This window comes from Neomonachus schauinslandi, chromosome 13 (genome assembly GCF_002201575.2).
Source record: "Neomonachus schauinslandi chromosome 13, ASM220157v2, whole genome shotgun sequence".
NCBI classification, from domain to species: Eukaryota; Metazoa; Chordata; class Mammalia; order Carnivora; family Phocidae; genus Neomonachus; species Neomonachus schauinslandi.
The window spans coordinates 58,897,874-58,924,663 of record NC_058415.1 but is presented as its reverse complement, the minus strand read 5'-3'; the positions used below and the strand labels follow the sequence as shown (position 1 = coordinate 58,924,663).

Genomic DNA, 26,790 nt, shown 5'->3' with positions numbered 1-26,790 from the left:
CCCCTGTCTAGCTGCTGATCTTGGGAATGCCCCTTCAATTCTCTGACCCTCAATTTCCTCACCTGGAAATGGGAATAACACTTCCTCATAGGGTTTTTGTGAGAATGACATGAGATGATATGTGTAAGATTCTTACAGGTTTATGCCCCGTCAGAAGTGCTCAGTAAGTGTTATTTTAAAGGTGAAACTGGGAGAGAAGGTTGTGGTAGGTGTCAAAGGAGCAAGAGGAGGGCCACTAGGCCTTCCTGAGGTTGTGCGGGGAGGTGACCAAGGAAAGCTTCCTGTAGGAGGTGAAACGTGAGCTGATTGGAATGAGTAGGAATTAGCCAGGCTGCAAGGGCAGGAAGGAAAAGCATATGAGGCAGAGGCAACATGACTGACACAGAAACCACATAGGAAGTGCAAGCACATCCAGGAGCGGGGAGACCCCTGCTGGACCTGGGAGAGGGTTCAGACCAGGAAGGCTACCATGACCTGAGATCATAACCTCCAGATGTCGAATGTGCGGGGAGCCTTGGACTTTAAGGAGGGAGTAGCATCTTCAAAAAAGTCTCTCTGGGGTCTTGACAGAGGGTGGACATAATGAGGACAAGACTCAGCAGGAAAGCCCAACCCCTTGAAGGTGGTTGTGAACGTCCAGGAGAGAAAGGATGAGGACCTGGACCCAGGTGGCGGAGATGAAGATGGAGAAAACATTTTGAGGGGTAGAATTGGGGACAGGTGAGGTGCTGAAGGGAGGATGGCTCCCCTGGTTGGAGTTTGGGGGCCTGGGTGGATAATGGAGCCACCAGCTGAGACAAAGACAACTGGAAGAGGAGCTGGTTCGGATACTCCAACTTTGCGGTATCCCGGGGACACCAGGTGGGAACCCCCAGCGAGCGGTGGGGGAGGGGGCAGGGCCAGGGATGAGGATTTGGAAGTCGTGTGCCTGGAGGAGACGAGTCACCCAGGAAAGATGGGTAGAGAGGAGCAGAGATCTAGGAAGAGGTCCGGGGGAAACACCGATGACTGGAGAGAGGGAGCCATGGAGAAGCCCGGGAGGAGATTTACGAAGGACAAAGCAGGCCACCACTGCCTTCTACCTTGGACGCTGTAGCAATCACAGCTCTTAGTGGAGACCAACAGAATTTTCTCCGGCTGCTTAAGCAGAAAAGGGATCTTCCAGAGGATATTAGGACACTCAAGAGGCTTGGAGGTTTCACAGCCAGGAACCTCCACCTCAGGACTGCTCCCGTGGAGATGCCACACCGTGGCCTGTGGACACACAGCCCTCGGCTTACACTGCTCTCACTGGACCCTGGATGTCGCCACTAGAACCTGCGCCTCAGCAGGTGGACTTGCATGGGCGTCTGCTTCCTCGTGTCACTAGCGTCTGGATTAACAACTCACACCATGTGTCTACTTGGCAGAGCCAGGACAGTGCCTCTGCCCTGGGCTGCAAGGGAGGCTAGGAGATCAAGCTTCTGGCTTCTGCCTCAAGGAAACTGAACTCTCAAGGTAGAAAATTCCCAAAGGAGAAGTGTTCGGTGGTATCAGGTCGCCAAAAACCTTTGAAGAATTAGGGAGTGAGCAGAGATCCAAGATAAGAAGAGCTGAAAAGCCTCCCTTGACGGTGGCACTTAGGAGGGCCTTGTTCTTGGAGTCATTTATCGACTGTAGTCAGCCCCTTCCCACAGGATTTGAGGTATCATTAAGTTCAAACCCAAGGACATCGGCAGATAGGCCAGAGACCACTGACAGAAAGGGGGAAAGGATTGTAGCTGACGCCAGGGGAGTCCCGGTGGGGAGGGGCAGCTGGACCTGGAGGCTGTGGGGTCAGGCTGTTTTTTCTGGTTTTGAGTGACCTTTGGCGAGTGGCTGGCCTGGGAGGAGGAGTCGGGCAGAGGGCCCAGCCCCAACCCAGGGGTGGCTGGGAGGCATTTCCCTTTGCTAGAACTTGGGTAGCTTCCGAGTGTTGGCTGCTGGCTTATCTTCAGCGCAGAGGATCAAAAGTATCACCTGGCAGACTTGATGAGAAAGCTTCTTGTTCTTAAGAAACAGGGCACAACAGAGCCTTCTGGGGGAAAAAAAAAAAGGAAACACTCACATGTGTAACCCAGTGTGCCATCAGTTCGAGTTTTAAAGTCGGACGGGCCAGTGCTGACATGCTGGGTCCGGACATGCTGGGCCCGGAAGAGTGGCTTGGAAAATGTTTTCCGAGCAAATGAATGAATGAATGAACCAGGAAGCACTTGTTTGGCCTCAGCTCTGTGCTGAGCTTTGTGCCAGCACCGTGGGGAACCATGAACAGGGCCCGGTCCCTGTCCAGGAGGGGTTCGGTCTAGTGTCCGTGTGGAGCCAGCCCCCCCAGGCAGTCTGACAAGCGCTGTGACGTGGAGCTGGGTGCGGCGGCTCCGAGAGCTCTAAGGAGGGAGCATATAACTTCGGGTGGGCAGGGCAAGGTGGGGCATCTGGGAAGCTTTCCTACAGGAGGTGACATTGGTGGAGTTTGCCGGTGCTGGGAGGGTGGGCCAGCAACGATTGCGCAGGCATGGAGGTGAGGTGGGGAAGAAGCAAGCTGTTCAGGGCTGGAGTGGGGTTGGGGGCTGGAGGCTACACTACTCCATTAGGAATGGAGGGTAGCAAGGGGTTTGGACTTGATCCAGAGGCGGTGGGGAGCCATTAGGGGTGGGAGCAGAGGGTCTGGTGTGTTGGAGGAGGAGCCTGGGGCCAGGCAGGGAGGCAGTTGTGGGGCAGGGGGCGGCGGAGTGTGAACTGGGGTCAGAGTTGACTGTGGATGCAGGGAGGCTGCGACTTGGTCCCCCTGGGGGTGTTGGTGGGAGAAGTTGGGCCTGTGGGTGCTGTGGGTGCCAGGGTGTCCAGGCTGGGCCTTTTTGCCCAGGGCCACTCGGACCTGCTGGGTGCCCTCATTATGCCGCTCACGGGCGGTGAGAGACGAGAGCGGCAATTGAGACGCCGGCTGCCTCCTGCTGGTGTGCGGAGCGCCGGGCAAACCACATGAGATCCCATCTCGCGCATAATGTGCATCCGAGGACAAAATTAGATTGAGAAGTAAATGGAGCCGAAAATTTCCAAAGCACTTCCCGTCAAGAAGCTGTTTGATTGCGTGTTTTAATTCTCAGAGTCCTCCTGCCCAGTGAGGTTCATTTTGGTGGGGATGGCTGGAGCCTGAAGGAGCTTGACCTGGGGCCCGGGACGGAGGTCGGGGGAGAGGCCAGGCTCCATGTCCTGGGTGACCTGGCCAAGGTGGCAAGCACTGGCCCGTCCGACTTTAAAACTCGAACTGATGGCACACTGGGTTACACATGTGCTTCCTTTTTTTTTCCCCCCCCAGAAGGCTCTGTCTGCCTCCTCCTCATTCTCTCCTTCTCTCCTTCCTCCATTCCCAAGCCCAAGAAGCCAGGGAGGCAGGGCAAGGGTAACTACTCCGCTTTGCAGATTTGGAAAGCGAGGCTCAGCCAGGTGCAGTCATTTGTTGGTAGCACAGAGGGAGCAAGTCAGTGGAATATCCTGTGAAGTCTGATTCCTGTGTGTGCTCCCCTACCTGTCCCTGACCACAAAGGTCAATAAACATAGATGGGATGAAATCTCTCTCTCTGTCTCCCACGCATGCGTGCATGCACACACATACACACAGCAAATTTTGAAACACAGAAATGCCGGGCGTCTCTGGGCAGAAACCTGGCTTGTCCTCTCTCTCAGTGGCTGCCCCTCTCTGGCCCCGGTCCACTCGCTGCACCTGCTCCCCCGAGGAGGATTCAGCCCCCTCTTCGGAGCAGATGAGGATGCCTGCATCTTTAGGCATGTTCACCGAGGAAAGCGTTCTGTTCACTTCATTAGGAACATTTGGGCTCAGACTAACTGGAAGAAAAGAAAAAAATGGAGGATCGGTTTCTTGAGCTTGAGGGGTGTTCTGAGGGGGAAGAGGCAGGAAGTGAATAGAGAAAACAAGAAAAGGAAATTTGGATCAGGGACCATGGTGGTTCTGGGGCCCAGGCCTGGCTGTGCATGGCTCTCTGGGCAAGGCCTGGCCCGGGAGCCTCTTCACTAACCTGCAGGATAGGCAATTCGTGATCTTCGACCATTTTTCAATCTTAAAATTTTTGCCAAGAAGACTTTTATTCAGATAAAACCTTCATGAGAAGCTCTTTATATAAACCAGTTAGAAACAAGGTTCACTGATTAAGGGAGTGGGAGTCCCAGAGGCCCTGAAGGCCCCCCAAGAGGACCAGCGGAACCCAGCTGGAACCCCCTGCACTGGTCGACCCCTAGCATCCTCTGGGCCCTGGTGCTTCCCACTTCCCAAGTGGCTTAGAGCCAGTGTGAAGTCAGCTCACAGAACAAGTGCGCCCTTTGCTCGAGCTGGCTCTCAGTTCCCACCTCTGGGACCCCGACTGTCTCATATTGCACCCCAGCCGCCTGCCCACTTCACCCCAACCTCTCTGCCTGCACCTGAGGACTTTCCGACCCAGTCTCAAGCACCCGGCTCCCCGAGGCTCGCCCACAGGTGTGAGGGGACCCACCGGTACTGCCCACCTCCCATAACTCAGCCTGAGCCCCAATCCCGACCCGATACTGCAGGAACCCTACCCATGGAGGCACAGTTCCAGCACCTTCTCCAGTGAGCCTGCAGTCCAGCTGCTGGAATTGAATCTCAGGTCTGCTCTTTGCTATGTGTGGGATCTTGGGCAGGACTCTGAGCCTCTCTGAGCCTCAGTTTCCCCAGCTGTGGGCACTGAGATGGTAAATAACCAGCAAATTGAACCCAAGCCTGACTGACTCATGCACTTGCCCCCAAATAATGCAGCCGGCTCAGTAGTGCTCCCTCCGCACGTTACACGAAGCACTCTCACTTCTGTGATCCCCTTTGGGACTCTGTAGCCCATGGAGGAGGCAGGGCAGGGCAGGGCTGATTCCAGAACTGGCAATGGCTGGCAAGCAAGAGCCCAAGCTACCCTGGGCCTCTCAGAAGCCCTGGCCCTTGATTCAGCCTCTCTGGGAGGGGAGCGCCAGGGAGGGAGGGGCTGGTGCCTCTGCGGCCTGCCGCGCCAGCCGTGCGATGTAATGCGTGTTCTCTGCAGCACATTAATTTGCCATGCACCCTGCAAGGTGCCTCTGTGGGCTGGGCTTGGTTCTCTCTGACAAGCAGTGCACCTGCCCAGCCTGCCTCTAATGTGTGGCCTTGCTGTTTGGTTTGGGGAAACAATTGGAGGGGCGGGAGGCTTGTCTGGTTGGGGCTTTCTCAGTTCCAGGCCTGGATTCCTGTGATGTCCACTCTCCTGTTACCCTCTGGACCAGAAGTGGACCGGCTGAGGCACAGGTTCAGGATTTGTGATGGGCCTCAGTCCCTTTACAAGAGATCAGAAGCCCATCTGAGGCTTTTCGGGCTTAAACATTTGCCTATTGACTATTAGACTAAACAGCCTGTCAGCCAGGTATGAAAGTAGGGTGGAGACCCTGGTCATATGCATTCCTCACATCTCTGGCATTGTTTGGTCTCCCAGGTGGCTGGCCTGGGACTGGGACTCGGGTTCCCAGATGAAAATGTTCAGAGAAGGGAGAGGACCTGCCTGAAGGCACCGTGAGGAAGTGGAGGGCTTTCTGACTCAGTGCCAGGCTGGCTGTGCCTATCTTCACATACGACCCTCCAGCCCTCACCTGACCCCCTAGGCTGAAAGGTCTAGGACGTCCCTCCCACCATGTTTTTCCTCATTTCAAACCCATCCTCGACGAGGAACTTGGTGGTGGCTGCCGGGGGATTCTAATCCTGCCCCACTGCCTCCGCCTGGCCCCGTTCCCACCCGTGCAGCCTTGGGCATGTTACTTCCCCTCTCTAAGCCTCCGCTGCTTCTTCTGAATACTGGAGGTAGTGATAGGCATGTCAGACATGTGGGAGCACTTTCACGGCCTGACTCTTTTAGTCCTTTCAAGCAGTCTCGGGAGGTGGTGTTATCATTAGCCCCATTTTATAGATGAGGAAATGGAGGTGTATCTTGCTCAAAGTTACAGAGCAATCAGTGAATAGCAGAGCAGGATTTGGATCCTGGCAGCATGCTCCCGGAGTCTGTGCCCTTAACCGCTACGCTCGGCCTCTCAACACCACCACCACCACTAATAGTAATGATCTCTCCCTTACAGGATTGTCTTGATTAAAGGAGATCATGTGCACAAAGCACTTGGAAGAGCGTCTGGCAGATAGAGCTCCACTGAGCTAGCTTCTGCTGTCTGTCCGTCGCAGGTGTGCTCATGATTCTGCGGGCATGCGCGGTGGTGGGTGGGTGAGAGGTTCTGAGGCTTTCCACCTTCATGTGAAGTCCTGTTGCCTTCTTCACTCGGCCTCTTTCACATTTCGGTCTCCGGTGTTTTACGAGGGCGCGGGAGCGGGCAGGAGCGGGGCACAAAGGACGATGGCGGCAGGAAGGTGCAGTGTGTGCGTGGCGTGGGGAGTGGGCAGTGGGGGGACTCGAGGCCAGGCACCGGGCTCCCCAGGTGAGCACAGTCACCCCACTGGAGGGGAACTGTTGGGGCGCTCTTCCCCTTCCTTCAACATGCGAGGAAAGGGAGCCTGGGGCATCTGCCCAAGGTCACACAGCTGGAGCGAGACAGCGCTCGGGACCCGGTGCTCCTGGCTGATGGCGTGCCCGTTGCTGTGTCAGCAGAGTGGGGAGCCACTGTGCGTGTGACAGCAGCCTGATGGGAGCGGAGTGCGCTTCGGAGACTGGTCTGGTTGCACGCTCAGGGAGCTCCGGAACGATGATGGCATTATTGAGTGCCCACTCTGTGCCAGGCCCTGTGCCAGGGGCTTGACGTACATTTGTTAACTTGATCCACTCAGCAACTCTATGAGGCAGATCTTTGTTTATAGATGAGAAAACTGAGACACAGAGAGGCTAAGCAACTCTCAAGACCACACAGCCAGTAAGTGTGGAGTCAGGTCTGGATCGATATGCCCGCCTGTGCCCTTGTCCCTAACCACCATTCCACACTGCCCCCCTTTACAGAGATGTAATGTTCCCCCTGTCCAGAAGGCCACCTCAGGGGAACTCAGTGCTTTCTGTGTATTCCATTAGTTCGTTCCATTTTCCATTTAGCAATCATCTTGGGGTTTTTTTTTGTTTTGTTCTGTTTTCTGTTTTAGAGAGAGAGAGAACATATGACTGGGGGTGGGTAGGGGCAGAGAGAGGGAGAGAGAGCATCTTAAGCAGGCTTCATGCCCAGCACAGAGCCCAACGTGGGACTCGATCTCACAACCCTGAGATCAGCTGAAATCAAGAGTCGGATGCTCAACCGACTGAGCCACCCAGGTGCCCTGCAGTCATCTTAGTTTATGTAGAATCCAACTCTCAGCAAGACAGACTTTCCCAGCCATTAGAATTGGGAAGTGTGTTCTGCATTAGCAACCTGGGGGTGGGAAAATGTGATGAGATTGCTCTTAGCCCTGAATCGGCAGTGTGTGTGTGGCGGGAGAGGACTGGGACACCTCCAAGATTTAGTCCAGCCATGGGACTCCATGATTCTGAAATGTTAGGAGGCCAAAGTACATTTTCAATATTCTCCGGCAAGCGTGGGTGGGCGCACACCGTAACCAGGAATGGATGCACGGTGGGTCTCCATCAGCAAGCTAATCTCCTGGCGGTGTTTTCTGTTAGCCCACACTCTACAAGGGTTCTCCAAGGACCCATCCTGGACTGAAATGGACAATTGGGCTTTTCTCCATCTGCTCCATCTGATTATATAGGTCCCAAGCCAACTTTCAAAACACTTGTTTGTCATATCAGTTTCTCAGATAAGGGATGCACATAATCATCCTAGAGGGACATAAGCTCACCCTCCCCCAGTGACAGCACCCAGCTTCATCTCTGTGCACCAGCTGCCCTGCTGAACCTCGCCTGATGCGGCGGCAAAGCCCCTGGAGCTCTGTAAGCAGGCAGCTTGCCCTTCTACCAAGCACTCCAGACTGCTGAGGTTTGGACTTTATGTCTGATTATATTGTCTTCCTGTCTCTATCCTTGCTGCTCACCTGTCACCTGTCACTTCTCCTAATGTCAGTTTGCCTGGCTCTAAAATTCTCTCTCCCCCTTTTTATTCTGCTGTTTTCAATCTGCTGGGGGCTGGGCAACCAAGCCACTGAGCTCTTTGGAACTGTGTGCCAATGAGGATTGGACCTTCTAGAGCTGGTGCCCACAGGGACTCTAGGGACAGGCTATGTGCCCACCTTTTGGCTACTCATAGCCAGATGGTCAGGGCTGAGATTGTTTGATGGCGCGTTTCAGCATGGCAGGATATCATGGTATTTCCTGTCTATGTGAGGGCTGGATGCCGGCTTGGGGGTAGCCTGGTGGGACTCTGAGCTGTGACTGTGTGACTTGGCCAAGGTGCTCCTGCCATCATCATGCTGTCCTCAAAAGGAAGAAGTTCCTTCTGATACAGCTCTAGCCTGAGACCTGCCGAGGTGGGAGCAGAGGATGGGGAGGAATTGTGCTCTTTGTGCATCTTGGATTCATTATTATCTCTCCCTGGAGACCGTGAGTGGGCCCCTGGGGCGCAGACAGTGTCTGGTTCTTAAGAAAAAGTTAATTTTAAATCAAAAAGTTAATTCTGAATAAAAAAGTAATACATGCGTACAGTTAAATATTCAAACCATACAGAAAAATATAAAATGAAAACTCTCTCTCCCCCAACCTCAGTCCTCTCATCCATAGCCCCTCACCCCAAAGTTAAGTGCCTTGTGTATACTTTAACGTTTTAATGCATCTATCAGCATATAGCTTTTGCTTTTTACTAGCACAAATGGAATCATACTGTACACAGTGTTCTTCTGTACTTTGTTTTATTCACACAATAATGTGTCTTGGAGCTCTTTCCTCAATGCACACATTCACATCTGCCTCATTTTTCAAAACTCTGTAACTTCCTCCATAGTGAAGCATCATAATTTATTTAACCCAGCCAGTATGATAGACATCTGTATTGTGCCCCCCACCCCAACCCCAGTCTCTCTTCCTTCCACTAAATGTAAATCTTGGTATACTTTTCTGTGTATTTCCATCAGTAAAGTTCTAGAAGTAGACCTGCCGGTCAAAGGAGAGGTGTGTTTTGTATTCTGTAATTCGCCTTTTGAAGGAGAATAATGTGGAGAGGGGGGTGGGGCAGGTACAGGACTCTAGCATCAGGCAGCCTCAGTTTGCATCCAGCTCCGCCTCTTTCTGGCTAGGTATCGTACCTGCACAGTGGGGATTTTAAAGGTTTAGATCTCCCAGGGCGGCTCTGTAGCTTAGATGAGATATTACATACAAAGCACTTAGAGTGGTGCCTGGCGCATGGCAAGAGCAGAATTAATGGTAACTGTTACTGTTGTGGATATTCTTTTACTATTATTATGCTCTCCGGGGTCCTCTGGAGCATTCGGGAATGTGCTTCGAAGTTAGTAGGTGTCAGATAATGCATGCATGAATGAGTGAACACATGAATGAATGAAGACATGAGCTAGCCCGCAGGTGCCCTCTCCATCCTCCTGCTGTAACTCTTGGCTTCCATGTATCCCTGGAGCAGTGCCTATCCTGGCAGGGAGGCCAGGAGCCAGGAGCATGGCAGAGCTGTTTTGCAGCCGCTCATTAGAACCCTGCCTTGGTAGGTTTATTACGTTGGATCAACAGTTGCTAGTTCAAGGCAGATCGTGTCATAAATGTACATGGAAATATTGACTGAGCCCCCGTGTCTGCTCTAAAATGCCAGGCAGATAAAATTCAAGCACTCTCTCAAAGCTGAAACACAGTGTTGGGAGTCTGGAAGCTCCCAGGGATTCCAGGGAAGTAGATGAGGTTGGTTCAAATGAAGGCATGGGGGCATTGAGATTTGCAAAGTAAGCAAGCACGCTGGTTAGTGATTTCTCAGCATTGTCTTCCCTGCTCTACAAAGCCAGATTCGATCTTCAGCCAGGGCGATTAGAGGAAGGCCAGTCAGAATTAGTGAAAAGGGGGGATTAAGTAATTTTGGGAAAAGAAATTTAGGTTATTACCTCTAAGTAAGTAACATCACCTAAACCAGTGGCTAATGAGCCTGTTCCTAGGAGCTGGCTGGGCGGCTCTATGGACTGGACGCGGCTCATCTGCAATTAGCGTGTCCATTGTATGCAGGCGGGTTGGGCTGTTGCAGCTCGGTCAGCCTTTCCCCTCCAGGTGACACACTCCCCCTCTGCACCACCCGGCTCAGCGCACCCTGTACGCATGGCAGGTCCGAACAAAGGGAGACTTCAGAGCAGCCCTCTTCAAACTGTCCCGTATTTCCGACGCCAGCTGGAGCAAACGGGCCTGGTGGTGTGTGCGCTGCGTGTACACATAGGGCGGGCTCTGCGGAGCAGGATTAATCCCCTTGCCGTACCCCATGTCCTGGGCGCTGGGCTGATTCTCTCCCCCTCCCCTTAGGTGGCAGTAGTCCACTCTCATCTGCTTTGACGTTGGTTGAAAAACTTCAGCTCATGTCGCTCAGGCATGGCGGACTTTTTCCTATAACAAGTGTCAAAGTGTAATTTTTAAAAAGTTAAGATAGCTCATGTACAAATATAGAAGGAACATGTGAAGATTTTATTCCACTCATAAATTAACAAGGGAACCTATAAAAAGGTAAAAGTGGTTCCAACAGCATTTGAGGATCAGGGGTTTATAACATCTGTTGGGGCAGCATTTAAAAAAAAAATGCTGGAATAAACTTGCTAGATTAGATACAAAATTGGTTAACGTCCTATGGGACCAAAAAACCCCCCAAACCTTTGGGTTTATCTTTTCTAACTGATAGAAATCTACACATTAACACATACCTTCCCTGTGTCTGAGCTCTATTCAAATAGTAAAGAATCATCAAACAGGTATATTCTCTTCCAGATATGATCCTTGGGTGTACCTGTTAAAAAGTGCCCTGTGGGGGCACCTGGGTGGCTCAGTCGTTAGGCATCTGCCTTCAGCTCGGGTTGTGGTCCCGGGGTCCTGGGACTGAGCCCCATGTTGGGCTCTCTGCTGAGTGGGAAGCCTGCTTCTCCCTCTCCCACTCCCCCTGCTTGTGTTCCCTCTCTTGCTATCTCTGTCAAAATAAATAAAATCTTAAAAAAAAAAAAAGTGCCCTGTGACATTGAAAGGCTATGCTTCCCACCTCTACGACCTTTTTTAAAAAAAGGTTTTAAATAATGTTTAAAGGGTGTTTCTTAATACACAAAAAGGTTTTCATGGTTCTGTGACAGAAAAAGGGTATTCTGGGAAAATGCTGGAGAAGAAGTGTCTGTAAGTTTTGGTTTAATGATTGAACCGAGAGAGAATCAGAAGCCTTGGCTTTGGAGCCCTCACGGAGTTCCTCGATGATGCTGAGTTGTCCTTCACGGGGGGGGCTAAGTGGTTCCATGGCTGGGCCTGGGCTGCTGGAAGTGGAGCCTTGCAGGGCCGTCCAGAGCGGCAGGGCTGAGGCACAGGGCCTGGGAGGAGGTGGCCAGGAAACAGGGGAAAGGGAAGAACCGTCTAACCTGGGCAGGTCAGGGCCACGGAGGAGGGGGCACTGAGGGGATGGAGAGTCAGGAGGGGCTCGGGGCCTGACTGGGCATGAGGGAGGAGGGGTAACTTTGAGGCCGGCATGGCGGGAAGGCCGGGGCTGTCACCAGAGAAACAAGGAAGATGGCAGGGGGTTCAGGCAGCCCTGGTGACTCAGGCCCCAGTTTCCCAGAAATCACCTTTTGTTGTGCTTCTACTCTATGCTCTGGTCTGTTCCGCCCTGTGGGGTGGTTTCCTCTTCTGCAGTTACCTGGATGCCCAGGTAGGGCTGATGCCCTGTAAAAGCCTGGCAGCTGGTGAATCTGGTGGGGGTGGTGACGGTAGGGTGCTTCAGACAGGACCCGAGGGCCAGAGGCTGGGTAATGGGAAAATTGGCAGCATGAGGGCTAACCATGACCCTTGGACAGGTTTTCTTTGGCCCCTGGTGTGTATTTTTAAAAACCTGGATGAATGCCAACATCCACATAGGCAGGAGATTTCCAAATGAAGTGAAACCAGAGTTCCAGCTTCTTTTCAAAATTAGCCAGAGCCCTGAGAGGAGGCAGAACTTACCTGAGGTCACACAGCAAGTCACCATTGCCCCCATTTGGGGTGTGCAGGTTTCCTGGGCATTAAGAGCCCCCAGTTGATGGGCTGGCTAGTTTGGGACTTCGCCTTTCACAGCCAGCTCCACCATATCCTTCATAGCTTGGGTCTTGTGTGTGGAGATCCCTCTCCTCAGGGCAGAAACTCTGGCCCAGGGCTGTCAAGGCGGGCAGACACACTCTGGCCATCGAGCCATAGCCAGCATCCTGCCCCCACCTCCCGTCTTGTTCCCAATAATTCATGCTTCTCAGTGGCTTTCTTTCTCTCACACAGTCAGGTAGATAGAGGGGGAGTTTGGTGGGTGCCTTGTGGTATTCAAAGTGAAGGGTTTTCACACTGTCAGGGTAATGAATTCTGTAAGGGTTTGAAGCAAGGGGCTGGGAAGATCTCTGTGTCATGTGTCTGGGAGTGACAACCCCCAGTGGTTAATTACTGCCACACGATGAGAACCGAGCTGGTAGCAAAATGAGGTAAGTTCATTATGAGCTAAATTTGAAGTTAATTGGATTCACATTTCCCCCCATTATGTACATAGAGCCTACCTAGAAATGGGCTGAATAAAAAATAAAAAGTTGCATCCAAGCAAAAAAAAAAAAAAAAAAAAGGATAAATCAGGCCTGGTTATCTCATGGAGTTCATGATGAAAGGCTTTCCAAGATGTTGGTGAGCCTGGACCAAAGTTTCTTTGAGATGGTAAAACCTGTGACATTTGATTCATTTCATCTTGGCAGACATTTTCTGAGCACCTGTTATGTGCTGGACCAGTACAGGGGAGGGAGGGACTCGAGTAGCTCTTGCTACCTGGGGACCTCCAGGCCAGAGGCAGAAAGAGGCCAAGTGCCCCGTATGTTGGGGAAATGAGAGGGCATCTGGTGCCAGAATGCCTGGGTGTGGATATGGCTCCATTTCTTACTAGCGGTGGGACCTTGGGCAGGTACCTCATCTCTCTGTGTTTTAACTTCCACATCTGTAAAATGGGGATAATGATAGAATTTTTTACCAAGTTTTTGAGTATTAAAGGAGTCAATATCTATAAAACACCGAGAACAGTGTTTGGAACACTGCCTTGTGTTCAACCAGCGCCTGGTTGATGTGAGTGCTACAAAAATGTTAGCTGGAACAGCTGTGGGACCTTGGGGGGCACATCAACTGCTTGGAGCCTTCATTTCCTCATCTACAAAGTGGGGATAAGAACAGTACCCACCTTCTGGGGCTGTTGTGAATGTTGACTGAAATGAGGCACAGGAAGTGCCCAGCACCTGACTCATAGGAACCTCTCGGGGAGCTGTTGCTCTGTTGGTTGACCAGTCACCAGAGTGGCCCAGATTCAAGGCAAAGGGCCACAGACCCCATTGCCCCCTGAGAAGGGTAGCAGAGAGTTTGCAGACATGGCAAGCATCATTGTTTCACTCCCAACAGATACCCTCTTTTCCTAATTGTAAAAGGAAGCGCGAGATTCGAATGATTGTATTACTTGCCAGAGGTCACACAGCTAATAAGTGGTGGTGCCAAGATCTGAACCTAGGCCCATGTGACTCCAAAGTCCACCTCTCCTTTCTTCCCCGCCTCCCTCTGCCGCCAGTCTCAGGAGTCCAGATTTGGCTCTGGAGGCAGCTGGGGGTAGAACAGGTACGGGTGGCTTCAGGCCCCCTCAAGCCTGACACACCCTCGGTGCTGGCTTGAGTCTCTCCTCCCTGGGGCTGGTCTGCCTTCTGGAGGTCACTTCCTCCACAGAGTCAGCCAGGGCTTGCCTCGCCCCACCCTCTCCCCAGAGGCATCCGGAGAGCTCACACCTTCCCTGCACTTCTTTGTATTTTGAGCATTCCAAAGTCAGGCACCTCCAGGATCCGTAATCTGCATTTGTCCCTTGCCTACCATTGTCTCCCTCCAAAGCTTTTTCCATTGGTCATTTAGAACCTAGACTTGAACTTCCCTAAGGGCTCTGGCCTGGAACTGTGTGTGGCTCTGTGATCTACTGCAGGGACTTGGGGAGGCCAGGGTTCAGCTCCTGGGCTTCATTTGTGCCAGAGTGATGCCCACCAGCTCCTCATTCTTTTGTACAGCTGCACAGAACCCCACTGTGTGTACATGCCACAGTTTATTCACCTGTTTCTCTACGTTTGCACATTTAGATATGGTTTCTAGGATTTTGCAGTTACAGATGATGTTGCAATAATTAACCTGTGTATATGCATTTTGTGTATTGCTGAAGGTATATGTATGTTCAAGGTAAATCCCTAGAAGTAGAATTGCTTGTTGAAAGGGTAGATGCACGTATAGTTTTGTTAGATACACAGCCTCCATATGGAATTGTACCATTTTGCATTTAATTTGCATTTCTAGTATTATGTGTGAACTTGAACATCTCTTCAGTTTATCTCCCGCCCTCCTATATATTCTGGTGAGTTTTCTGTTCATGAACTTTGCCCATTTTTCTATGGGACTTTTGGTCTTTTCCCTTTCCTTCTTACAAGTTCTTGATACATAGGGATAGTAGCTATTGATTCCACTTTTTGGCTATTATGAATAATAGGGTGTTGAGCATTTGTGTACGCATTTTTGTGTGGACACAAGTTTTCATATTTCTTGGGTGTATACGTAGGAGTGGAATTGCTGGGTCACATGGTGACTCTACATTTAACTTTCTGAGGTACTGCCAGGCTTTTCCAAATGGTTGCACAATTTTACATTCTCACCAGCAGTGTGTAAGGGTTCCAATTTTCCACATCTTTGGTCACTGCTTGTCATAACCTTTTCTGATTATAGCCATCCTAGTGGGTGTGATGTGGTGTCTCATGGTGGTTTTGCTCTGCATTTACTTGATAGCTAATGATGTTGGATGTCTTTTCATGGACTTCTTGGCCATTTGTACATCTTTTTTATTCAGATGCTTTGCCCATTTTTAAATTGGGTTATTTTTCTTTTTATTATTGAGCTGTAAGAGTGCTTTATATATTCTAGATACAAGTCATTTATCAGATATATGACTTGCAAATATTTGTTCCCATTTTCTGGGTCATCTTTGTACCTTCTTAATGTCCTTTGAAGCACAGAAGTTTTTAATTTTTATAAAGTTCAATTAATCTGATTTTTCTATTGTTTATGTCATATCTAAGAAAGTACTGCTTAATCCGAGGTCATGAAAATTTATGCCTCTGTTTTCTTCTGTGAGTTTTATAGTTTTACTATACACTTAGGTCTTTGACCCACTTCGAGCTAATTTTTGTAGGTGGTATGTGCATCTCTTTGGTTTTGAGTCATGGTTAGAAAGCCTCTCTCTGCAAATGAGAGAGGAATTCACCTGTGTTTTCTTCTGGTATTTGCATAGTTTATTTTTTACATTTCGATCTCAGATTCATTTGGAGTTTATTCTGGTATATAGTATGAAGAATCCGTCTATTTTATCTTTTTTAAAAATGGCTGTCCGGTCGTCCTAACACCATTATAATAAAAAGTCCATATTTGCTCAAGTGATTGGAGAGCCTACCTTTGTCATGTGTTAGATTTCCGTATATAGTTGGGTCTATTTTTAGACTTTCAATTCTGTCCCATTGGTTTTCTGTCTATTCATGTGCTGGTATCACACTTGTAATTGTGAAGACTTTGTAGAATGTTTTAACATCTGGGAGGGCTTGTCTCCTTGAGGGGAACATTTTGAGTAACCCTTCAAGAATAGCATTTAACTAGAAGTCATGTGTCATGAGTTGAAGTCCCTGTTCTACTACTTACTCTACGACCTTAGGGCAGTCAAAGCTCATCTCTGAGCCTCGGTTTCCTCATTCATATAACAGGGCTAGGTTCCTTCCTTTCACAGTTGAAAAGAATGAGTTCTTTTGAACTAAGTCTATCTCTTCTGGGGAGCAGTCTTTGTCTTGACGAAAGTTCTGTCCATACAGAATGTCCATACATTGCTAATAGTGAATAAGGCCAAGTCTTGATTATTCTCTCTGGAAAGAGGGAGCAACACATGAATTGTCCAGGATGTATTTATGTGCCATTAATAGGAAGAATTATGCTAAGATCCTAAATCACTTATTTGCAAATACATTATATGCCATCAATAACATTCAGTGCCATTGCAAATGATATAAACCATTTTTTCCTTGGCAAAAAAATGATATAAATATATATATAAATATATATAAATATAAATATATAAATATATAAATTAAATTCAGAAGCATTCATTCTGGTATCCCGTTGAGTCTAGAGGCCTGAGTTAGAGCTAAAAGGAGCAGTAACATCTTAGCTGTCTTGTGTTGGCCAGTTGTTAAAACCCCCAGCACTGGAGACGTGCCTGAAGTGTGTTGGGGCGGGGACTGAGAAGGGGAAAGTGCCCATACACTCCAGAGTCCCAGCATCCCCAGCTCAGTGCCAGGAGAGTCCTTTTAGGCATCAAAGCAAATGTGGGGTTTAAATTTACTCTGTGGGTTCCCACCAGATGGTGTCCATCCTCCACTTAGATTTGGACAGGTGTCCTTAGAAAGTCCCAGGCAGAGTATCCTCAAGCAGAGAATAATGATGAAAACAACAACTGTTAACATTTATGAAGTTTAGTATCGATCAGCTATTGACACAGTACTGCTGCTTAGCAAACCACCCCAAAGTTCAGGGCTTAAAACAACAATCATTTCTTCTTGTTCATGTACCTGGCGGTTGGCGGGGGGTTGGCTAATCAAAGCCAGGCTTGGCTCCATTTGTAGGCTGGGTCCGTCTCTGCTCCACATGTGTCCTTCCTCTTGGTAGCAGGCTAGCCAGAGCCCGTTCTCAGGGTGATGGTGCACATGCCCGAGGAGCTCAGCCAGCCACACCAGCATACCGTAAGCTGCTGCTCACTGAGTGTCTGCTAACCTCCCATTGGCCAAAGCAAGGCACGTGGCTGAGCCCAAACCGAAGGGGCGAAGAAGCCCACTGCACCTCTAGGAGGCAGAGGTTTCTTTTTACTTTTTCATAAAACGAAATTTACCTGGCCTAAGGAAGTTTAATATGTTTTCTTCCCAAACGACATTTTTGGTGTTGGATTACCATTTCTTTTCCAAGACGACGGTTACCGCCGTGGGGTTAAAGGGTTGGGGCCCGCAATCCAGTCTTCGGCAGGTGCTCGCTGTGGGCTGACACGGTGCGGCGCCAACCCCTCACGGTGCCCGTGGAAGACGCAGGGTGGCACAGGGTGGTGGCGGTGCAGACTGGCCAGCCACCCTGGCTGGGGTTCAAACCTGGCTTCCTTACTTACTAGCTGTGTGACTGGCAAGACACTTAAACTTTCTGTGCCTTGGTTTCCCCCTCAGTAAAATAGGGATCATAGGTAGCTCTCGAATAGGGTTATTATGGGAAAAAATGAGTTTGGGTGTATCTGGCTCTCTGTTAGCCACTGTTTGCTCTAACTAAGGGTTGGCTACTATTATCCTCAGCTTACAGATGAGGACACGGAGGATCAGAATGGTTAAGAAATTCTCTCAAGGGCGCCTGGGTGGCTCAGTCATTGAGCGACTGCCTTCAGCTCAGGTCATGATCCCAGGGTCCTGGGATCGAGCCCCGCATCGGGCTCCCTGCTCTGCGGGGAGCCTGCTTCTCCCTCTCCCACTCCCCCTGCTTGTGTTCCCTCTCTCGCTGTGTCTCTCTCTGTCAAATAAATAAATAAAAATCTTAAAAAAAAAAAAAAGAAATTCTCTCAAGGCCACACAACTAGTAAGTGGTAAAACAAGGATCCAAGCCTGGGCAGACTGAATACTCTTTTTTTTTTTTTTTTTTTTTAAGATTTTTTTTTTTTTTTTTAGAAACAAAAGAGGACACTTTTTTGGGGGGGGGGGGGGGGGTGTTGCGGCAGAGGGAGAGGGAGAAACAGACTCCTTGCTAAGCAGGGAACCTGACTAGGGGCTCGATCTCAGGACCGAGAGATCATGACCTGAGCCGAAGTCAGATGCTTAACCAACTGAGCCACCCAGGTATCCCCAGCCTGGATACTCTTAATTGCTGTGTTCTGCTACCTTCCTTTCTATATTGAGCCTCCCTGTGACTTCTCCACAAGATCTCATAAAGTTTATTGGGACTTTTGTAAGTTGTGAGGATTAAATGGAATAATGTTTCTGAACAGCCCACCCCAATTCCTGGCACAGAGTAGGGAGGGTTCTGGAGGCTGGAGATGTCACAGACACAGTCTGTCTTTCCCTCTGTTGCCCACCATAAGTGATAACTCAGACTCTCTGCTTTTGTGGCCAGTCCAAGGAAGGTAAATGTAGCCACAGGCCTTTGATTGTAGGGACATTTGCTGGATGAAATTGGAGCCATGGATAATGCAAAGGAATCCCCCAGCAACAGGGAACTCCAAGGCAGGGGTATTTGTAAGATAAATGTAGCCATTTGTCAGCTCCTCACCGTGCACGCTGCCATCCTCATGGGCTGAGAGGAGGGACTGGGGATGGCATGAAGCCATGGCATGTTGGCCCAGTCCTGAACCCTTGCTGGAGCTGACCCAAGTTCCCACTGAGGCTAGAAGCTCAGAGAACTGCTTGCCATTGCCCTAAGGAGTATGGATTAGCCCTCTAGGCAGCAGCTCAGATTAGAGGATTGATTGTGGAGGTTCTAGAGCTATGGGTGCAGTTGGATCTTAGGGTAGAACAATCTATTCAGAGCTAAACTATCCTTCATGTATATGCACACAGAGACCAGTATGAGCTTTGGGGACTCTTGGAGATCACTGAGCTAAGAGCTCTCTTTTAAATTTGGGAAAGACTGAGGCTCAGGGTGGAGTGGCTTGCCAGAGGTCCATGATAGTTCAGTAGCAAAACCGGTAAATGGGCCCTGGATGTTCTTCGTGTCCTGCTCCCCCACCGGTAGTTCTGAGCACTTGCTACCTGCCAGGCACAGTGCAGCCCCACGCCCATGGAGCACGTAGTCTAGGTGGTCTGGCAGACTGAGGTTGGCGAGTTTCTTCCCAAAGGGGCACTGACATCCGCTTTCTCTCCTGACTTCTGGCAGCCCGTCTTTGACCCCCACTCTCTCTTCCTTGCTCCAACCTGCTCACCCCTTCCAGCTGCGAACCTGAGTAATTGACCTTCCTAGTTCTCCATCCTCCCCTCCTTCGTAGCTTGTTCTCTCCCACCCACACACCCACCCTCTACCGCCACCAAAGAAGCTCAGGCTAGAGCCCAGGCACCTGGGTTCAAATCCCAGCTCTGTTTCCTCCTAGCCGTGTGACCTTAGGCAAGTTATTTAACCTCTTCGTTCCTCAGTTCCTCGGGCATGGTGGTTGTTTGAACCTCATGGAGTCGTCAGGTTGATAAAATGAGTTAACATATGTAAAAGAGTGTCTGGCACAAAGTAAGTGCTGTCTTATCATGACTGACATCTCCCCCAGCTTGTCTGTTCCCCTGGCACGATGCTCCCTGTGCACTGGGACGGGGTGGGGAGCAGAGGGACCTGCGGTAGACGCCGGTGCCACAAAGACTCGAGGGGCCTAGAAGACACTTCGCAGAGGAGCAGGTTCTTGAGGGCCAAAGTTGGACACTGGATGCAGTGGAACTGATAGGGATGGGAGAAGGGCAGTTAGAAAGGGAACAGCTTGAGCAAAGGCGTGGGGATGGGAAAGGGTAGGGCAGGTCTGGGGAATGGCCCTGGGGGTGGGGTAGTCAGGGTTGATGAGGCTGGAAAGCTCACAGGTTAGGGGCACAGACTGAGGCGGGCTTTGGAAGCCAACCTGAAAACCTGTACTTGATGGGAGAGGCGGTGGGGAGCTATTCAATCTGGAATGATATTCATTCTAGACACCCATTCCAGCTGTCTCAACAAACCTTTTCTTTCTTTCTTTTTTTTTTTAAAGATTTTATTTATTTATTTGACAGAGAGAGATACAGCGAGAGAGGGAACACAAGCAGGGGGAGTGGGGGAGGGAGAAGCAGGCTTCCCGTGGAGCAGGGAGCCCGATGCGGGGCTCGATCCCAGGACCCTGGGATCATGACCTGAGCCAAAGGCAGACGCTTAACGACTGAGCCACCCAAGCGCCCCTGGTTTAGTGTTTTGTCCTTTTTTTTTTTTTTTTAAGATTTTATTTATTTATTTGAGAGAGAGAGAGCACATGAGAGGGGGGAGGGTCAGAGGGAGAAGCAGACTCCCCGCCGAGCAGGGAGCCCGATGCGGGGCTCGATCCCAGGACTCTGGGATCATGACCTGAGCCGAAGGCAGACGCTTAACGACTGAGCCACCCAGGCGCCCCTCAACAAACCTTTTCACTGGTTCTGGTAGATGAGCTGGTTTTCCAGGCTCACGATATACCCAGCTCATGATAATTTCCCTCACTGCCAGTGTTTATCCCTCTTGGGTCTCTATCTTTTCTTCTTGTACTGGCTCAAACTTTTAGAACAGTTTTCAGTGATAACGGGTTTCCTTGACATGTTTTTGATTTTAATTCAGAATGTTTCAAGTATTTCACCAATTAAGTATGACGTTGACTCAAGATTTAAGATCAATACCAGATCAAAGAAGTGTACTTCAGTTCTTATTTACCAAGAGGTATTGTAAGGAATTAGTATTGAATTTTAGCCAATGCCTTTTCCATAGCTTTGATATAATCATATGGTTTTCAACTTTTGATACATTACTATGATTTCCCAACCAGTGCTTTAATACTGACTCATCCTTGCATACCTGGAATCAACCTTATTTGTTTATGGTATATTGTTCTTTCTAATATTGTTTGATCAGTGAGACCGTAGATTTTTTTTTTGCATGGATATTAATAAATTGTGACACTAGCCTTTAATTTTCATTTTTGTACACCTTTGTTAAGTTTTCATATCAGGATTATGCTAGCTTGGAAAAAAATGAATTGGGAAGATTTTCTTTAGTTTTATATATCCTGGAACAGTTTAATAACAAAAGTATGTGTCCTTTGAAGATTTAAAAGAACTTGCCCCAAACAAAAAGAAATGAAACTTGCCTGAAAACTAAATGGACATCTTATTTTAAAAAATTATTTTAAGAAAGAACCTTTTCTATTTCTGCCGAAGTGATTGGGCTGTTTGTGTTTTCTCCTTCTCAACTTAATTTTGGTAATTCATGTTTTCCTAGAAAATTGTACCTTTTGCTAAGATGTCCATATGTATTAGTATAGAGCATCTTTGCAATTTTTTTTTTAAGATTTTATTTATTTGATGGAGAGAGAGAGAGACAGTGAGAGAGGGAACACAAGCAGGGGGAGTGGGAGAGGGAGCAGCAGGCTTCCCGCCGAGCAGGGAACCCGATGCGGGGCTCAATCCCAGGACCCCGGGATCATGACCTGAGCCGAAGGCAGACGCTTAACCGACTGAGCCACGCAGGCACCCTGCATCTTTGCATTTTTTAATATATTTTCCATGTCTCTGGTTGTATCTTCTCCTCATTCCTTTTATTTTTTTAAAGATTTTATTGATTTATTTGACAGAGAGAAACACAGCGAGAGAGGGAACACAAGCAGGGGGAGTGGGAGAGGGAGAAGCAGGCTTCCCGCTGAGCAGGGAGCCCATTGCGGCTCTATCCCAGGACCCTGGGATCATGACCTGAGCTGAAGGCAGATGCTTAACGACTGAGCCACCCAGGCGCCCCTTCTCCTCATTCCTTATTTTGATATTTGTGTCTTCTTTTTTGGATCTTGCCCTAGGTTTGTCTGTCTTATTGGTCTTTTCCAGTAACAATTCTTGGGTGCATTTATTGTTCTGTGTGCTTTTCTCTGTTTCCTAATTCTTTATCTTCTGCTTTTTCTTTATCAATTCCTTCCTCCTCCTTTCCTTAGGTTCATTTTATTACTTTTTTTTTAGAGGGGCGGGAGGGGCAGAAGGAGAGGGAGAATCTTAAGCAGGCTCCATGGCCAGCGTGGAGACCGATGTGGGGCTTGATCTCAAGACCCTGAGATCATGACCTGAGCCGAAATCCAGAGTCGGATGCTTAACCAGCTGAGCCACCCAGCCACCTCATTTTATTACTTTTTTAATCTGGCTTCTTGAGTTGGGTGCTTTGGTGAGGCAGTGTGTTTTCTGCTTAAGGGATCAAGGTTTTAAAGCATGTTTAAAGAACGCAGTCCCAGGAGGCAGGAGAGCTCCATTCCAGTCCCAGGCTTGCCTCCAGTCGACTGAGTGTCCCTGGGCAAGCCCGTTCTCTTCCCACGACCCTCTTTCCCATCTCAGGCAACCAGACGTGGACCTTGTGAGGCTTGGCCCCCATGTGCTCCCTGCACCAGGCAGCCTCCTATCAGAATAATGCCATCTGTCTTTCAGGAGGCAGATTTGGCCTCTCTCTGATGTGGTCCTGGCTCCTACCCCTACACATATATCCACAAAAACTGCGTAGTTGAATTTTCTTCTGCACGACAGAGCCGATAAGCAATGGTCATGGTGGGCCTGAAGGCAAGGCTCAGCCTGGGTGACGTAGAGCCTCTGGATTCACCGTCAGACGCCCCGCCAGGTGTATGTGCGTGGCAGTGGAGCGGAATGGCTAAACACGTGACCTCTGTCACTGCATTTGTGGTTTGTCGTCTTCACCAGGGGCGTGAGCCTGGGGATGGTGCTGGGGCTGGAGCTCCACAGCCCATCAGAACAGCTCCCGCCACGGCTGCTTTCTCTGCATGTCTCACAGTCTGGCCCCTGGCATTTTGATCTTGTACCAGCTAGCCTGACACGTAGGCTCACTCCGCTTCCTCAGATACCTTCTCAGCAGCCCTCGGGTCACCAAATCCCTGTGACCGTGTGCAGAGGGCTCCGTGTTGGGTGTGAGTGCTCTTCCCACCCCCGCCAGGATGCTGCTTGAGGCAGAGGAGGGTCCTGGGCTGATTTAGGAAACCTGAGCTCGTTGCTCCCCACCCACCATGGGTCTCAGCTTTGCCATCTGCAGAATGGCGACAGGGCTGGTCCAGAAGAGCTTCAAGGGCCCTCCCTTCACTGATTCTTGACCACAAGTGGAGGGAATTTTATGAGCTCCCGAGAGATCAGGGGCCCTGTTGGAGCCACTTCTTTCATTCACTTAACAAATATCTGCAGGCCTCTGCCATTCTGACATTGGGTACAAAGACGTGACCCTGGAGACAGGAGCTGCCCTAGGGGGCTATAAGGGCGGGGTCAGAGGAGGATGAGAGGGGGAGGCATACGAGGGCTGGGGAGAAAACCTCCTTAAATGACCTTTATTAGAATTGGTCAGTTCCATCGATTCCAGTTTTTTGTTTAATATCAGCTCTTGTGGGGGCTCAGAGGTAGTTCATTTGCTCCCCTTCCAATGCCCCATATGAAGACACACGAGCAATGCTTGTTGCAAGCTGGGATGCCCAGTCTAAAGCCAGGGAGGTGGTGAACAAGGTCAGGGGAGGCCACATGCCTTCTGTTCCATAAGGTTCTGGAAGGTAAGCAGAACCCTGTGAAATGAGGCAGCCTTTGGCTGTTGGCTGGACAGTCTTTGAAGGACTGGCACTAGAAAGGCTGTTGGTTTATCTGGGGAACGTTCACGGCCCATACCGTGTGCTGGCTTGGATTCTTTGGGGAGTGTTGATCAGAGGTGGTCTCTCTCCTTGGGCCACCTGCTAATGGGCTGAGCTCAGAGTCATCTACCTGTGGTAGGGCCTGCACCAAGTCGCTGGGCTCCAGGAGTCCTTCCTGGGACTTAGCCTGGCTCTTCATGGTCAGGAGCTGCCCCCACCCAGTCTCCAGTGTCCATAATCAGAGGAGGTCAAGGTTCCACTTTCCCTCCCTTGTCCTAAGGCCACCTCATTTCCCTCCTGCCTCCCAGGCTGAAGCAGGTGTATCTCCTTCTCCCAGGAGCAATTGGCAATCCCACCTGTAGGGCGGGGTCTTGTCCTCAGGACCCACCACCTAATCACTGAACAGTCGGATTGCCCAAGACCTGGGTTCCTGAGCCCCGAACACCCTGTTACATACACGTAACTGGTGGTGTTTGAAAGGGCCGGAGCTCTGCTTTATCCCTAAGAGGCGGCCAAAGCTCAGTGCCATCTCCCTTACCGAGTTCTGCTACCTGGGGTTTCTTCCACACAGCATGAAACCCAGCATGCTTGGACACCCCATTCGTTCTGCCTTTACTCGGGACCTACCAGGTGCCAAGCCCTGTGGTGGATGAATGAGGTGTCCCCCCTGCCCTCCAGGAGCCGGCAGCCTGCAAAGAGGTGAACACATACCCATCAGAATGTCTGCCCCCCAGTGGCTGAGGCCTTAATCTCCACGTCCCAGTGCCCAGAACAGTGTCAGGTGTGAGGAGGTACACTTCCTGCACCTTTGTCGAGTGAATGGCGAGCTCTAGGGCAAAGGAGGAAGGACTGAATAAGGCCCAGACACACAGCTGAGGGTCTGAGGAGGAGGAGGAGGGAGGTGTTGGAGCAGGCCTTCGCGGGCGCGTGGTGTTGGGCTGCCTGCAGCTGGAGGAGAGGGTGCGTCGCGCAGAGGCGCGGCAGACGCAGAGGTGTGGACGGGGAGAAGTCCAAGTCCCCCTTCAGCTCTTGCGAGGTGAGCTGGCCGGAGCTCCGTTTTCCCAGGGAAGCAGCAGAGCTGTCCTGGGTCCCTGCTGAGTGGAGCCAGGGTGGCCGGAGGGCTGTGTGTCTGTGCGTGTGTGTGTGTGTGTGTGTGTGTGTGTGTGTGCGCGCATGCGCACGTGTCTGCATGCGTGAGTGACGGGAGGGGGGTGGGGGCACACTGGCGCTCAGCGCCCAGACGTGACAAATGTGCAGATGTCCCAGGAGCTGTGGACATGAGCGCTGGCCACGGAGACACTCACCCCATGATTTGTTGCTTTGATTCCTCAGGCCGTGACTTGGCGAGCACGACCCTCCCCGGGTACCCTCCGCACGTCCCCCCCACCGGACAGGGCAGCTACTCAGCACCAACGCTGACAGGGATGGTGCCTGGTGAGTTTGCGCTGTTGGCGTCTCCACAGCAGGCAGCGGACGGGGTTTCGGGGGGGGGCTTCCCCCCAAACAGCCCGGGTGACCTCTACGCTTCTGAGAAGCGGACCTGAATAAATCAGGCAGAGGTCTGCACTCTCAGCCTCTCCCTCTGCAGCTGGGCCTTCAGTGGGGCCGGCAGTGAACTCGGGAAGGGGGGTGGGGACTGTCACTCAAACAGCCCCTTGGTGGCCACACAGATAGTCTGAACACAGAGGGGTGCGGGACCTGGCCAAAGGTTGCCCAGCCAGTGCTCAGTCGGGGTCCTCCTCCATCCTCCCCCACGCAGTTTGTGCGAGGTGAATACCAGGACGCTTCCCTCCCCGACCCCCAGGGGCTCTCAGCAGCCTTACTCCTTGGGGTTGAGGACCATGTGCTCAGGACAGAGAGGATGTTGGCGAGTGGGTTGGTGACTTGATTCGGAGCTGAATGCCCCGTGGCCACGGAAGGAAACCTTATCCCCTCGTGCCAGCGATGGGTCCGTTTCTTTAAAGACATTTAGAAAGGAGGCCGCCCTGTTCCTTCCACTGTAGGATGGGGTGGGGAAAGACATCACATCATCCTGGTGCTGGCTGGCTGTGTCCTCAGGGCATGAGCATAGCAGGAAACCCAAAGTATCATTTTTTGAAAGATGTTTAAAAAAATCAGGGGGAAAATAAGGACTGGGTTGGATGTGGTTACACTTCTTTTATTCTTTTAAGGGTTAGTATTGTTTCTTGTTCTGAGTCATTTACCTGGTGCCCGAGCCCCTCTTTCTAGCCCACCCTAGGGGTCCTGCCTAAGTAACCACATGCCTCTGCCAGCCTCCTCTGCAGTCCGTGTCATGGGCGTGGCACCCCAGGCTGAGGACTGGTGGGGGATGGGCAGAACCGAATGTGAGATGGGGTGTTCCCACGTCCGTGTGAGGCCCCACGGGCGGGAAGGGACGCAGGGCGAATCCTAGCCTGGCTGGGCTTTCCCTGCGCAGCCAGGTCCTGGCACAGATGCCAAGGAGTCCCAGAATTCTAAATTCACTCCTGGCCTTCCCGGTTGTTAACAAAGATGTATTTAACAAGGTAGGAGGACAGAGCATATTTCATTTAACGGTTTGTTAGCTTGATTTATGACTTTTAAATATGAGACATATGGGAAATGGCCTCTGTGTGTACTCGTGCCCTGGGCCTCGCCAGGGCCAGGGAGGCCTGCCAGGTTCACACCTGCAAAGAGCCTTTGCCTCTCTGCTGGGGGGGGATGGGCTCATGGCAGAGCATCGGGAAATACTGTGCACAAGGCCAACAGAGGTGGGGGGACCCAGACTCCTTCCCGCCCCTACTCTCAGGAGATGGAGCCCAAGTCCTGCCCACTCACGGCCCCTCACGCTTCCGTAGCACTTTATAAAAGGCAAAGTGCTTTCCCGGGAGCCCTTTATAGTTCCAACCCTGTGAGGTGGGCTGGGTAGGAATCAAATCCCCATTTTCCAAAAGGGGAAGCTGAGACTCAGAGCAGTTGGGGAATCGCCCAAGGCTGCCCAGCCTGCAGGGGGCAGGGCTCGAGTCGGGGGCTTTGCCCAGCAGTTAGGGCTCCTTCCTCCGTACTCCGCTGCCTCTGTGTGCTCTCATTCCATCAACACAAGCTTCTGCCGGATGGCAGGGGCCCAGGCAGCTGCCCCAGGCCCTCTCCCAAGGGCACACTGTCCGGTAAGGCTGAGGCCACCAGCTGGCCCCGCCGTCTCCCCACCGCAGACCCCAAAGAGGCCAAGTCTTGAGAAGCAGCTGAGCTTTCTTG

General features: G+C 50.9%; 1 protein-coding gene across 1 annotated transcript in view; it reads left to right on the top strand.

Moving 5' to 3' along the window:
* PAX5 (paired box 5) overlaps positions 1 to 26,790 on the top strand; it is a 184,603-nt gene that overhangs the window by 122,950 nt on the left and 34,863 nt on the right. The window contains exon 8 of the mRNA XM_021691302.1: positions 24,889 to 24,990. Coding sequence (XP_021546977.1) covers positions 24,889 to 24,990 — 102 coding nt within the window. The remainder of the gene's footprint in view (positions 1 to 24,888; positions 24,991 to 26,790) is intronic.